The following is a 13,794-nucleotide window of genomic DNA, read 5'->3' on the forward strand; positions in this document are numbered from 1 at the left end:
GTTCCCCTCTGTTCCCTCTTCTCCTTCTGGCCTCTTGTGCTGAATTTCTCCCTCCTCCCGTCTACCCGCACGCGATAGGCCCCCGGGATCCGAAGCGCTCTCCAGGTGGCTCTGGAGAGTTCCAGCACCCAGCTCACACGGTCCTCTGAGCCGCCAGAGAGTCAGGTTTTGTAATAATCCCTGGACGAAAGCCTTTGTTTTCACTTCTGTGTGTCCAGCTGCCCACGGCGCCCGCCCTTCCCGGGGACACCCAGGGGCGGCCGGGCGTCGGGACAGAGGTGGGCCCGAGGCCGTGTGGGGCCTGCGGCCTGCGGGTCTGCTTCCCACCCTCACCGGCCCACGTCCGCCGCACCTTCCTGTAGGACTCTGCACGTCTGGCCTTTGCTGCGAGACACCTTCTCTGGCCCGTTACGATGCCATTGAGTGTCATGAGCCGTGTCCGGCACCCTGTCCTTAACCCCATGGGCGTGGGCCCCCTGCGCTGTCGTTGCCTCCTGGGGCATTTCCCCCCTGTCTGGACTCGACATACCTTGGGTGAGGACTGATCTGAGTCCGCCTTCTGTGCTCCGCTCCTAGCCCAGTGGTGGGCACCAAGTGGGGCCTGGTTACGGGGGACTTCAAGGAGACGACGGCCCCCGAGGACTCGGCAGGTCTGCACGTCACAGACCGCGGGCCCGTGGCTGTGGCCAAACACTGCTGAGACCACACGAGTTAGCGGCGTCGACCGCAGCCACGGGCGGAGCAGAAAGGAAGGGTCTCTGGCGCCAGAACGCTGGGTCTTCCCCCGCCTGGGCCGTGAACGCTCCCCCAAAGCCCTCAGGCTGCCCTGAATCCTCCTGGAGCTCTGGCCGCGTACAGCTTTGCTGGAGATAAAAGTGTTTACGGCAGCATCTGGGCGATGGCTCGGGACAGCCAGCTTGAGCAATCCCACAAAGAGCGCTTCTCCTCCGCGACCGGGCTGCCGATGATCTCACTTCAGAGCCCGGCCCGGCCAGGCCGGGGGTGCAGGGCTGTCTCTGGGGTAGGGGGCGAGAGTTGCTTCACCCGTCTTTGGCTTGAACATGACCGTGGCCATCTGTCCTCCCCGATCCCCGAGGGAGGCGTTAGAAGGAGCAGCGCACTGACGTTCTGGCTGAAGGAAGGGCCACGTGGACAGACCGTCCCCGGCTTCTCCGCTGCATCCAGAGGTGGGAGCTGCGCCCAGAGTTCTTCACGGGCTCCACTGTGCCGGGCTGGGGAGCATCTGCATCGTAGATGTGGATCCATAGGACGTCTGGGGGGACCTCTGGAAATTGGCAGCCGCCTGGCCCTGAAAACCGTGCGGCATCCTCTCGTGATGCCCCTGGTGCCCTCTGATCCCCAAAGGAGTTCTCGGGTGGCTAGCTGCCCTTCCTCCGGCCCGGAACTCACCGACATCCTGTGAAAATACGACCGAGGATGCCGAATTCGGAGTCAGCTTCCTGCCTCTCCAGGAGCAGGGGCCTTCGCATCCGTACCCTGAGAAGAACGGCAGCTTGCCTCCGGTGCCCTTGGTCCTCGCCGCTCCCGCGTCCTCCCGTCCAGGCCTGGATCTGTCCCCCGGGGCCTGGCTCTGGGCCAGCTCCAGCTAATCCTCACTAAGGTGTTAGGTGGCAAAGGCTCCAGGGTTATTAATCCTTGTGGGAGCTTTGCACGTTAAACAAAACTTTGTTATGAACTCAAAGGGCATTAAAAACTCATCACCATAACATGAAAACCATTTCTTTATTATGCTCCCTGTAACTCTTCACCCTCAGAAATGAATGTCGTTATGATTATGACCTACATGCAATACTCCGCCGGGGTTTCTTCCTCCCGCGCCGAAGTCCATTTCACACATTTCTAAATATCCCGTTTCCATCCTCGTGATGGCTTGAGGGGAGCTCTTGCAGCATCTGCCCACCCTGTGATGACCGCCCCCCGACCCAGTAGCGGGCCTACGGGGGAGGGGTCCTCCGGGTAGCCGTGACCTCGTCTCCACCTGTGCCTAACCACGGCTGCAGCTGAACGAGCAGGACTAGAGCCGGATTCAAGGGGAGCCAACCTCCCTCTTCCCCCGACAGAGGAACGCCAGGAAAAGAACACTCGTCTTGGGCTCCTCTGGGGGCAGCTCAATCTGCACCTTGTCGGTTGAGGAGCCGAGAGGACGGTTTCCCCAGACAATGACATGCAGAGCAGGGCGGAGGCGACCATGCCTCCCCGGGGCCCGGGTACGTCCCCGCTGCTGGTGTCCAGGAGACACACCCGTATGTTTTGATGAAGCCCGTGGGCTTCTTCTTATCACTTGCAAACTAGAGTCCAAACTACTTACAGTAACGATGATAATCGAGAGGCTACGCGGAACCTTTGCCCAGAGACTTTACTCACATGGGCTCGTTTAATCCTTACAGTTACCTCAGGAGCGTCCACCCTAATGACTTCCTCACTGGGACTTGAACCCCGATCCGTCTCATGCTACAGTCTCCGGCCTTAACTATCGACGACCTTGGTGGGGCGCGCGTGTCATCCCAGAAGTGGACAAGTGGAGGGAAGACTCAAGGCCTTCCTCTATCAAGGAGTACACATCAGCCAATCCAGTGTCCGGGTCAGGGGGGCAAAAGGAAGACATTAGGAAGTGGGAACCACCACCTGCTCAGACCCCTCAAACAACCACGTGGGGATGCTCTTCTCTTTGTGTCCTAGCCCCGAACTGCCGGCACCTGGGCTCGGGCACCTCAGCCAGAGGACTGCCCTCCCTCCAGTAGCAAGAGAACTGAGCGTTGACCCAGTTCCCCGAACAGCCGCCATCCATTTGGGATGGTCCAGGGCGCCTCTGTGAGGCCTCTCCTCCTGCCGCTCACCTGTGCCTAGACCACCTTTCCTTGCTTCCAGACATTATCTTCTTAAGCTGTTCAGACTAGTGCCAGTCGTCTGTCTATAACACGTCAGTTGGCCATCGTCTACCGCCCTAATCTTGGGCATGCACGATGCATCAAATGCCGTTTCTGCCCCCCTGAGAGTGCTCAGTGGCATCTGAGGATACTCCCTAACGATACCACATGTCGGTACCAGATGAGAGGCACGCCAGCTGTCTGGGGAGCTTCGGGGAGGGGGTAACGAGCTCCATCTGCGGGACTGGACTCTGGAAGCTGTGAGGTGTGGTACTAACCCGAGGAAAGCGAACTCACCAGCTTTAGTCCACTGCGGTAGATCACCTGGAGGGAGCCCACACTGAACCGCAAGGCTGTCTTGCCCTCAAGGGCGCCATGATCTCAGGACCTGATGGGATGGGTTACAAACCCCCTCTGGACTAAGGATTGGCAGGCAATCCTTCAGGGGTATCGCCCTCAGCCCAAAAGAGAGTCTCGGAACAAAGGCCTCGCTTCGTGACTCTCCAACAACAGCACGTGTCTTCAGAAGCATCAGCCCAGTGGAGGAAAAGGATGATTTTCCACTTGCTGGATGTCTTCAGAGATGGCAACCACGGACCACGACTCTATGCAGAAGTTACCTCCCTCCAGGATGGAGCCAAGTGGTAGCTGGACCAGAAAGGCAGCTCAGGGTAGAGGATAGAGTGTCAGGAAATGCAGATAAAATGACTCCATTGGGAATATTTTTTAATTCCAGGCAAGTGATTGGATAGGAAAACAGTGAGTGTTCCCAGTGTAAAGACTTTCCATTCGGGTATTGATCTCGCGGCCATTCGGAAGCCGTTTTCAGGGAAATGGTCACTCTTTCCCTTTACATAATGTTCATAAATGTGCGGGCAAATTAAATGTGTCATAGATGAAACTGCCAACCAGAATACCACCCGGCTGTCTCATGTGAGCTTGGTTAATGGGTCCGTGTTCTCCAGCGAGCATCGCAAATCCACATAATGTTCCCGAGTGCTAAATTTGGAGCTCTGATTTAGCTGACAGATGTTTAAAATCACATCGAGTTGGACAACTCCCTGAGGAGGACACAGCTGCAGATGTGAAAGAGAGCAAGTTATTTCCAGTTAAGGTCGGCGGGAACTCAGCCTGAAAACCTTCCGTCTCCATCCGCCTTCTTCAGACAGGATGAGATGGGTGACGTTTGCTTTGCTGATTCCACCCACCTTTGCCCAAACCTCACCCCCTTGTGGAACTGTTGCCAACATAAATGCAGATGTCGCATGTTGGGCAAGTTCTGGGTGCCCCAGCCAGCCTTCCTTGAGAGGAAAGGGGCTGTCAGCCCCCTAAGAAGTGACACAGAGCCACATTTTAGAGCCCACTTTGTCCCTCTGGTGGCATCTTAAGTCTGCAAATGAGAATGATTTTGGAATTTTTCAGCTCAAGATCAGGCGTCCATGGCTTGGGGGAAGCTGAAATTCATGTGCTGAAGGAGGGACAGAGAAGAAATTCTTTCTCCCCTCCCTCCTCTGACATCCAAAACAGTTCCTCCTTCGCTTCTTAAAAACAACAAATTTAAAATCATCCTAGAATCTTCTTAACAAAATCACATATTTTAGACTTGTTTCAAGACTCAGACTGAAATGGATTTGTTTAAAAAAGAATTGTCTGTGCATTTGATGTGGGAGACTAGTGACCTTTGGTATTTTGTGTGTGTGTGTGTGTGTTTTTAAAAAAAAACGTTTGATGTCTAAAATTTCCCTACTGAGCTTGTATTGTTTCTGGTCTCCTTCCGTGATCTTTCCATCCTACATCATTCCCCACACTCAAAATCAGTTCTTTATTTACTCAACAGAGGTTTTGACATAGTTGTGAGCTCATCGCGATGGCAGCTTCGAATCAATGCAAATCACATTATGATGTCAAAATTGATGTGATGCGGGTGTAAGTTAAATGATGGTAAAACGATTTTAGGACAGAGCCCAATAGACGCTGTTACGCTGTCAGGGGAATGGCAGGAAGGGAGTAAAAGAAGGTGTGCTCCATCTGTATCAGGGAGTACTGTGTGCGCAAACACTTCACTCCCAGCTTCGGGTTCTTATAAAGTCATCCTTATGAGCCATAAAATATCATTGGTAGAAATTGATGGGCAAGTGGCTCGGGTGACAGAGTGGGTTTGGCTCACGATTTTCATGTGCTCTGTTGAACAGATAGTGTGTCAAGTGCGTGACAAACTGGGAACATAGCAAACTCATCCAGTGCCCATTAATCCTGGGAGCCTACTTTGTCGATGGTCAGGATGGGAGGCGTCTCTCTGGGAAGAGGAATTCAGGCAGAGGATGAATAAGAAAGGCAGGACTAGATGCTAGGGCCAGTGGGAGAATCTCGGATGGGTTCCCTTTTTTTTTTTTTTTTAAAGATTTTATTTATTTATTCATGAGAGATACAGAAAAAGACAGATAGGCAGAGACACAGGCAGAGGGAGGAGCAGGCCCCATGCCGGGAACCCAACGCGGGACTCGATCCCGGGTCTCCAGCATCACGCCCTGGGCCGAAGGAAGGCACTAAACCGCTGAGCCACCCAGGGATCCCCTTGGATGGGTTCCTATGCCAAAATTTGTGAGGACTATACTTCCTGACTTCCTGGAGAAGGTACCTTTTACTACATGACTCAGTCTACAACGTTGTCTTTGATGTATGGATTACCATAGTCGGGAGTGGAAGATTACATACGAATCCATTAGCATGAACAACTTCAGAAACATTGGAGGAAAGAGGCAAGTGATTAATTCAAAAAAACAGATCTAGAATATTTGGTTTGTTACAACAAAAACTTATTCTTCTACCTAAAAAAAAAAAAAATTCAATAAAATAATTGAATCACACGCGCATAAACACAGGCCTCCTCCCAAAAGAAACTTCAATGGATGAAGGGTCAGGAAACTATATAATTGACTAGGCAAGTTCTCTCACCTCACCTCTGAGAAATCGTAGTATTTCTGGGAGAATAAAATGCATCAATAGACACAGACAGTACTTTGAGAAGCTGAAAGGGAGTCTGGAATGCAAAATGTTACTGCCATTATTCTTGGTACGACATAAAGGGTAGTTTATAAATCTTGTTGACTGACTGTGATATTAACGGTAATTCCTGTAAGAGAGTCTTTTATGCATACATTTTCAGAAGACTTTGGACACTGAAGATAAATGTTTACGACGATGCATTCAGGATTCTACTTAATAAAATCTAATTTGACTTTGGAAAGCACAGTCGTTAAAGTCCAGTTTGAATCCTGATTCCACAACTCACTTGTTCTGACTCCTTTGGGAATATTAGTTAATTTCTCTGAGCCTCAAAGGCCTTGGCTGTAAACAGAGGATGTAATAATTAGCCTTCCTCGTAGGGCTGTAGTGAGACAGACATCATATGATGGGTATTCACTGTGTAACCCTGCTACGTATGGGAATCATGGCCACTCACTTCACTGGGGGATCTCTAAGCGAAGTGCAGTTATTGATGATCACAAATATTCATTCTTTTGTACCAATGGGCAAACTTGGATAATGGGGAAATGATAAACTCAAAGCTGCCAGGTGAAGTGAGGTGATGATTAGGAACAAATCCCAGGCCTAAGATCTGGCCATTAGGTCATAATAGAAACCATTTAACGAACTTCTGTTGATGTAACTCTTACCTTAGGAGTGTTCGGGGCTTATGATGTCTGAATGTCTGAGAACATAGGATCATTTTCTCACCAGAGACCTAGGGTCCCTTGGCACAGGAATCATGAGGAAATGGGAAAAGAAAGTGGAGTCTCTAGTGCTCTGCTACTGGTGAGCTCACATCCCTCAAGCTAAAGTGCATTCTGGATGCCCCGGGTTCTCCTGGACATTCGTCTTGTGGACTTGATTCCTTTTCTAATTCTTTTTTTGAAATATTTTATTTATTTATTCATGATAGAGAGAGAGAGAGGCAGAGAGAGAAGTAGGCTCCACGCCGGGAGCCCAACTCAGGACCCGATCCGGGGACTCCAGGATCACGCCCTGGGCCAAAGGCAGGCGCTAAACTGCTGAGCCACCCAGGGACCCCCCTTTTCTAATTCTAAATACAAAGGTAACAGTCCACAAAGCTCTTAGATAATGATTCCTTCCTACTTAGCGTTAAAGTACAGTGTGGAGCGCATCATCTACAGAAGGACTGATTTGTTAAAGTACCGAGGGGTTGGCTAAGACAACGGGCTGGGAATCACGTCCATGGGTCTCCCCTTATGACCAGTCAGTAAAGTGAAGTTACCAAGGAAAAAAGGAGTTTCCAAAGATTCCCACCCACCCCTAGCAGAGTGAAGAAGACAATCTCCATTTGCAACTTGGCAGAAGTCATCACACCAATATTTACAGGTCATTACTTTACATTTTAATCAGAGCCAGAAAAATGAATACTTCCACAGATGAAAAGGAAATATTTGACTTACCATCACCACAGAGGAGTAACCTCCAGTGCTAAACCTAACACATTTTCTCAGTTTATTATTATTATTATTTATTATTATTTTTGTTCATTTTCTCAGTTTAAACGGATTTTCAGGATGTGCACTTACGGGTGCAAAGGCTATGCATTAAGTCCTACATGGAAACGGCTTAAATGTGTGTCTCTGGAAACCAGGTGAATGAATCATGGTTCATCTGCACAGAAGTTTCTACCTGTAAACTGAGTAAGGAACATCTCTACGCTTTTTAAAAAGATTTATTTATTTATTTGAGAAAGAGAGAGAGTGCATGCATTCCTGAGTGTGAGCAGGGCGAGGGGCAGAGGGAGAGAGTCTCAAGTGGGGTGTGGACCCCAAAGCGGGGCTCTATCCCAGGACCCTGAGATCATGACTTGAGCTGAATCCAAGAGCAGGATGCTCAACTAAATGGGCCACCCAGGCGCCCCAGGTCTCTATACTTTTATCTACAGCTACCAACTGAATACATTCTGAAATGAAAGGCCAGGTACCTAACCGTGTGTTGAGTATGCTAATTTCCCCCAGGTGTATGGGGGGATAAAAATGCAGGCACGGAGTGTACACAAGATGAGGCAGATGTGTCTCTGCCTCATTCTCTCTCTCTCTCTGTGACTATCACAAATAAATAAAAATTAAAAAAAAAAAAGATGAGGCAGAAATGTAAGCAAGAATTTTAAGGAGAACGAGAGTGGTTGGGGCCTAGACAATGTCTACTACGTATTTAACTGTACCTTAATCCTTGACCCCCAAGCGCAAAGAACACGTCCTCCGACTGTGCCTTGGTCACCTTCTAATTTCTTGAGCAACAGATTTGCTCAAAAGAACAGGAACTACAAAGATGAGCGAACGCGGGTTGGTTTCCTTGAGTATCACCACTTCCTCGCGATACCTTTGTGATTTTTCTCTCACCCAAGCTGTGCAGACGGGCAGGTGTTATTTATGGCGGGCGTAAAACCTCTCTTCGCCCAACGCAACCATGGCAAGGGCTTTGTCAACCTGAACTCCCGGAAGGATGTAACCCATATGACAACCATATGAAGGCAGCTATTATGGGCCTATTTTGCGGATGATAAACCTGGGACTCCCAGAGGTGCAGGGATGTGGCCACAGTCCTAGAACAAGGCAGAGCTTGGATTGGGACTCATTTGGCTTTGAAACCGTGCTCTTAAGCACTAGCTCGTACTAACCTGACTTCCAACCTGGAGAACACTGTACTTTCCAGCCTTCATGGAAGGGTCCTTGGGCTGAGTTAGACAGACAATGGTCCTTTCTTTAGCCTTGGATTTCTGTTCCCTTCATCCAACCTGATTTCAGTGTTTTACCAACTCATTGATACCACTGCAAAAAAAAAAAAAAAAAAAAAGAATTTTTTTTCTTCTTCAAATAAAAATTTCTTTAAGGAAACCAGAGCAGGCCTTAGGACATTGTGCTAAGTGAGATAAGCCAGACGGAGAAAGACAAATACTGTAGGATATCACTTAGATGTGAAATCTAAAACAGCCAAACTCATAAAAACAGAGGGCTGGGGGGTGGGAGAGTAGGAAAAATGTTATTTATTTATCTGCTATGTGCAGATAAACAAGTCCTGAAGGTCTAATGCACAGGGTAGTGACTATGGGCGACAATATTGTAGACTTCAACCTCGCGAAGAGGCTGGGTCTTTATTACGCCCACCACACACAAAACACGACAACGACGTGATATGATCGAGATGCGAGCTCACACTGCCGCCGTGATCGCGCCGCAATACACGAATGTGTCACATCGACACGTTGTACGACGTTATGTCAGATAAGAATCGATCAGGCTCAATAAAAACGAATTAAAGACGTAAGAAAGGGAACCGTAACAGACAAAAAGCATTTGCGTTTGACATTCAGTGAAAGATACCGCGTTTGCTGAGCAGAAAGCAAAAAAAAAAGAACTGTTTTAATGACCTTAGAAAACCTTACTGCACACGCACACCCCGCTGACGGTCTTTATCGCCTTTAGGAAAAGACAAATGCTTAATGCGTAAAAACCTTCCAGGGTTGCTGTTGAACAGACCCCGGCACCGAGGTAGGATTAGGAAACGGATGAATCAGAGGGTGGGGGGAGGAGTCGGAGGAGGACTTGCCTCGCTGTACTGCAGTAGCGAACATAAAATATAAGTGATTTGTCGCTTTCGACAGAGACAGCCCTCCCGTCCGTGCCATGCGTCCGACGTGGGTCAGCAGAGGGTGACTGAGCCTTCGCCGCCTCGGGACCTTGCCCGCCCAAGACTAGGCCTTAGGGCCCGCCTCTGCCGAGGAACGAGCCGGTGCTCGCTGACCGTCGTTCACGGACGGGATGGAGCTCGCGTCCGCCTCCATTTCATCAGTCACGGCGGGTCACGCGGCCACACCTGCCTGGGAGAGCGAGAGATCTCGGTGGACACTGGCAACGCCACGCGTTCCCTTTAGGATTACTGCACGGATTAGACGTTAATTATCACTATTCCTCTCGTTTTTTCAGTACTCGCAAGAGGCCAGGCGTTAGATGCTTAGAGAAGTGAGCAGCGCCGGACCCCTGCCTTTGAACAGCTCAGATTTTAATGGAAGGAACACGATGAAACCGAGGACCCAGACACAACGTGTGCGTGCCCAAAGCCCTGGCAGCCGGGCCCTGAGAAAAGAGAAGAGGGAGCGAATTACGACTTCCTGGAAGGGCAGGTGGGGGACGAGGGGCCTTCACCGGAAGCTTCCTTATGAGGGTGATGCTTCTGAGTCTCGACGAATGAAGGAGCTCGTCTGGTGGCAACAAGAAGAGAAGCACTGCAGCTGGAGACAAGAGCTTACCCAGAGGCCCAGAGCCGTGACAGGTGCTGTGGAATGAGCGTGTGTGTCCCCCTCCCCATGTATGGAGCCCTGATCCCAAGTGGGATGACGCATGGAGGTGGGGCCCTTGCAGGGGGGTCACTGGGCCTTGGAGGTGCAGGACGCGCTCATGAACAGGATTAGTGCCCTCGTAGGAGGAGTCCAGAGAGCCAGGCCCCTCTTCCCACCTCGTGAGGAGCAACAAGGGGTGAAAGACGCTGCCATCAGCCCCCAACCACGCTGACCCTCTGGTCGCCGACTGCCCGCCCCAGAACCCTGAGCAATAAACTTTGCTTCCTTTGTTTCTACGACGCCGGGTTACGATGTTCTGCATCGCAGGGTAGCAGCCCGCGACGAGACGGGGCTGCACGGTGAGGGTTTCCGGTGCCCACCGGGCGCGTCCACGCCGTGCACACACCTGTGCTCCCGGTGCAGGCCGAGTGATGCTGCGCGCGGCCCGGCCTGGTCACCGAGCGGCGTGGCGCAGCCGAGTCCTCCGTCCGTTTGTTCTGTGCACGATGCTCCTTGGCTCTGTGACCCTTGGTACCTCGGGTCCCGCTGCCCACGGCTCTAAGTGAAGGCCTGGAACTGGGCAACTTTGGAAGTTCTTTCAAACATTGGAGTTCGAGGAGCGAACGTGACTCACACTTGCACTGGCCAGGATGCCTCGCCGAGCCGGTTTCCCGGGTGATCTTACACACACATACACATGCGCACACACACGTGCTCCACCCCCCGCCCCCCTGGTTTCCCCAGACACCGTTCCTGGGGGGTTTCTCGTTTTTCAGGGGTAGCACACCTCTCAGGTACCCACACTTGGCTATAGAAGGGTAATGCTTAGGACAAGCATTTCAGTTCAGACACTGTCCCTCTTATCCTCTGGGCTTCAACATTTGCAATCTGGGGGGGAAACAGCTACTTCCTATCATTAAATCACACAGTGTCAAGGTCTTCTATATCTCAGAATTGCTGATTTGACGTGAAATACGGTTTTGTTCTTGCACTGTTCACAGGTGCCAAAAGAGGGGTCTGACCTAAGCATTAAGTCTGTGACTGACGAGACGCCTACCCAGCCTCCGTGCGTGAGGCCTTATCCAGACTCTGAGGGGCGCCCGGGGCCCTCCGTCGGTTCAGCCCGACTCTTGACTTCAGCTCAGGTCATGATCTCGAGGTCATGGGACCGAGCCCCAGGTTGGGCTCCCTGCTCTCCCTCTCCCTCTGTCCCTGCTCATGCGTGCTCTCTGGCTTGCTCACTGTCTCTCCAATAAATAAATAAAGTCTTTAAAAAAAACCTCGACGTTGCAATTCTTCTACTTTATTCTGGGCCTGTGTTCATGCCTGGCTTACCTGGGCTGCGTGAAGCATCATGCTGCAGGGATGCAGAGAGCGCATTCCAGAGACACGACGTTGCATCTCGCAGGGCCCGGCTGTCTCATCTGAGGAGCGGCGGTGGGACGAGGCCTTCGACCAGCAGTGAGAACAGGGCTCCGAGCAGGGCCTGACGCAGCAGCTACGAACACACTATTGTTAAGAAGTCGCTGTGACATGGCACAGTGGAGACGCAGGGATCGCACGGGGAGAGTTTGAGTTTGAGCAGGGGCGTCGGGTCGGTGAGTCACGTGGAGGCTGCAGGGGGGCACGCGGGTCTCTGCGTGCCTGCAACAGCTTTGCTCATCAAAGTCGGCTCTAAAATCCTGCACCGGCTCAGTTTTCATACATTTGGATTTGAAGCGTGGCTGTTTTTCTTACTACGAATGCTGTTGGCGAGGACATGCTCACAGTCAAAGCGGATGCATGGCAGCTAAGGGAGCATCAGCTTCGGGCTTCCTCAGGCGAGGACCCCGTCTAAAATTTTATTTTATTTTTAATGAGGGCCGTGCCCCCTAATGTACAAGCCTCTGGCCCCCCGACAACGGGATCGCCCCGATCACCTATTGGGTGATAGGAACGTGGGGGCAGGTTACGGGTTCTGAAGTCGGAGCGGCCCTTGCTGCCTGGGTTAGTTTAAGCCAATTATTTCGGCACCGTGGCCTCGTCTCTCCAGCAAGGGTCGTGGAAATACCGTCCTGACGGGGCTGTTCTCATTACAAGGTGACACCACGTGGCCTGCACGGTCAGTATCAGTCGTCACTGGTTTCTCTTCCCCTTTGGAGCTGGAGGAGGGCCCGGGGCTCAGGGGTGGCCTGAGCAGGGCTTGTCAGCCGTCCCGGGAGGACGCGCGTCGCGCCCACCTTGCCTTTGAATCCTTCTCCCGGCGTTTCCCAGCAGCCGCAGCTCATGTTAGAGAATCACGGGGTAAACCTCCCGCCGCAGAAAGGGTGGCGTTTCGGAGGCTACGGAAGCTCCGGGGCTTCTTGGCCCCCCGAGGGCCTGCGTGACCGTGAGCCGAGAGGCCCCGCGTGGGCCGGAGGTCGCCTCCCGGGGGGTCACCTCCACGTGTGGCCTCCAGAAGCTGCTCGGGGAAGGCGGGTGGCCGGTGGCCGGGCGCTGCACGGAGCAGACCGCGGCCCGAGGGCCATTTCTTCCTCCCACCGAGACGTCTGCGCTGCTGCGCAAGGGGCCAGCCCCACACCGCCTCGAGGTTGCCCCATCCTCCTTCTCCTCCGCTCCTTTCAGAGTTGTCACACCTGCACCCCTGGCTGACGCTCTCCAGGCTTGCATCTGCCCCCGGCGCTCTTTATCGCTCACGGGCATGGCCCTTCCACATCTAATCGCATCTCAGTGTCTGCTTTTCCGAGCGCCAAACCGATGCACCACGCACCCTATTTTTAATGAACTGCAAATCTCATGGAGTGAAGAGCCTGGCAGTCGGAGAGCTAGTCGAGGATGCTGCAAACCCAAGAAGCACCACAGAGGCGAGGCTGTGCTGGGCGGAGGGGTTGGGTCCCGGAGGAAACGCTAGCGGCATCTACTCTACCCCTAAGTAGCAAGTCCATACACCCTCCAAACTGTAGGTATTTGAACGGTACAGTCAGACCTTCACATTTTGGGTTTGAGGACATTTTAAAAAGGGTGACCAATGATGGAAAGGAGACATAAGAAGGGGGGATGAGGGGATCCCTGGGTGGCGCAGCGGTTTGGCATCTGCCTTTGGCCCAGGGCGCGATCCTGGAGACCCGGGATCGAATCCCACATCGGGCTCCCGGTGCATGGAGCCTGCTTCTCCCTCTGCCTGTGTCTCTGCCTCTCTCTCTCTCTCTCTCTCTCTCTCTCTGTGACTATCATAAATAAATAAAAAAAAAGAAGGGGGGATGAGAGGGGGACATAGAGGATCTGGATCTGGAGACTGGGAAGGGTAGGCGTGATCCGGTATCCCTGCAAGGGGCTCAAGGGCATCATTGGAAAGGATGAGAGCCAGCCAGGACCGGGCTGTTCTTGCAGAAACTTAGATCTCTCTCTCTCTCTCTTTTTTTTTTTTTGAGTTTTTTTTTTAATTGTTTATTTCAGAGAGAGAGCAGAGACAGCACAAGCGGGGGGAAGAGGGGCAGAGGGAGAGGGAGAGGCAGGCTCCCCACTCAGCAGGGAGCCCAACTTGGGGCTGGATCCCAGGACCCTGAGACCATGACCTGAGCCACAGGCAGACGC

The 13,794-nt window shown here is 52.2% G+C and overlaps 1 protein-coding gene across 2 annotated transcripts in view; it reads right to left on the reverse strand.

Moving 5' to 3' along the window:
• Nucleotides 1-13,794, reverse strand: part of RNLS (renalase, FAD dependent amine oxidase) — a 273,338-nt gene that overhangs the window by 991 nt on the left and 258,553 nt on the right. The window contains exon 7 of one of the 2 annotated variants that reach the window (XM_049102114.1): nucleotides 8,687-8,713. The exons of the other annotated variant lie outside the window; for it this stretch is intronic. Within the exon in view, the coding sequence (XP_048958071.1) occupies nucleotides 8,702-8,713 (12 nt within the window). The 3' untranslated portion in view covers nucleotides 8,687-8,701. Of the gene's footprint in view, nucleotides 1-8,686; nucleotides 8,714-13,794 lie in introns of those variants that run through there. 2 annotated transcript variants of the gene reach the window in all.

Source organism: Canis lupus, chromosome 26 (genome assembly GCF_003254725.2).
Source record: "Canis lupus dingo isolate Sandy chromosome 26, ASM325472v2, whole genome shotgun sequence".
Taxonomy (NCBI): domain Eukaryota; kingdom Metazoa; phylum Chordata; class Mammalia; order Carnivora; family Canidae; genus Canis; species Canis lupus.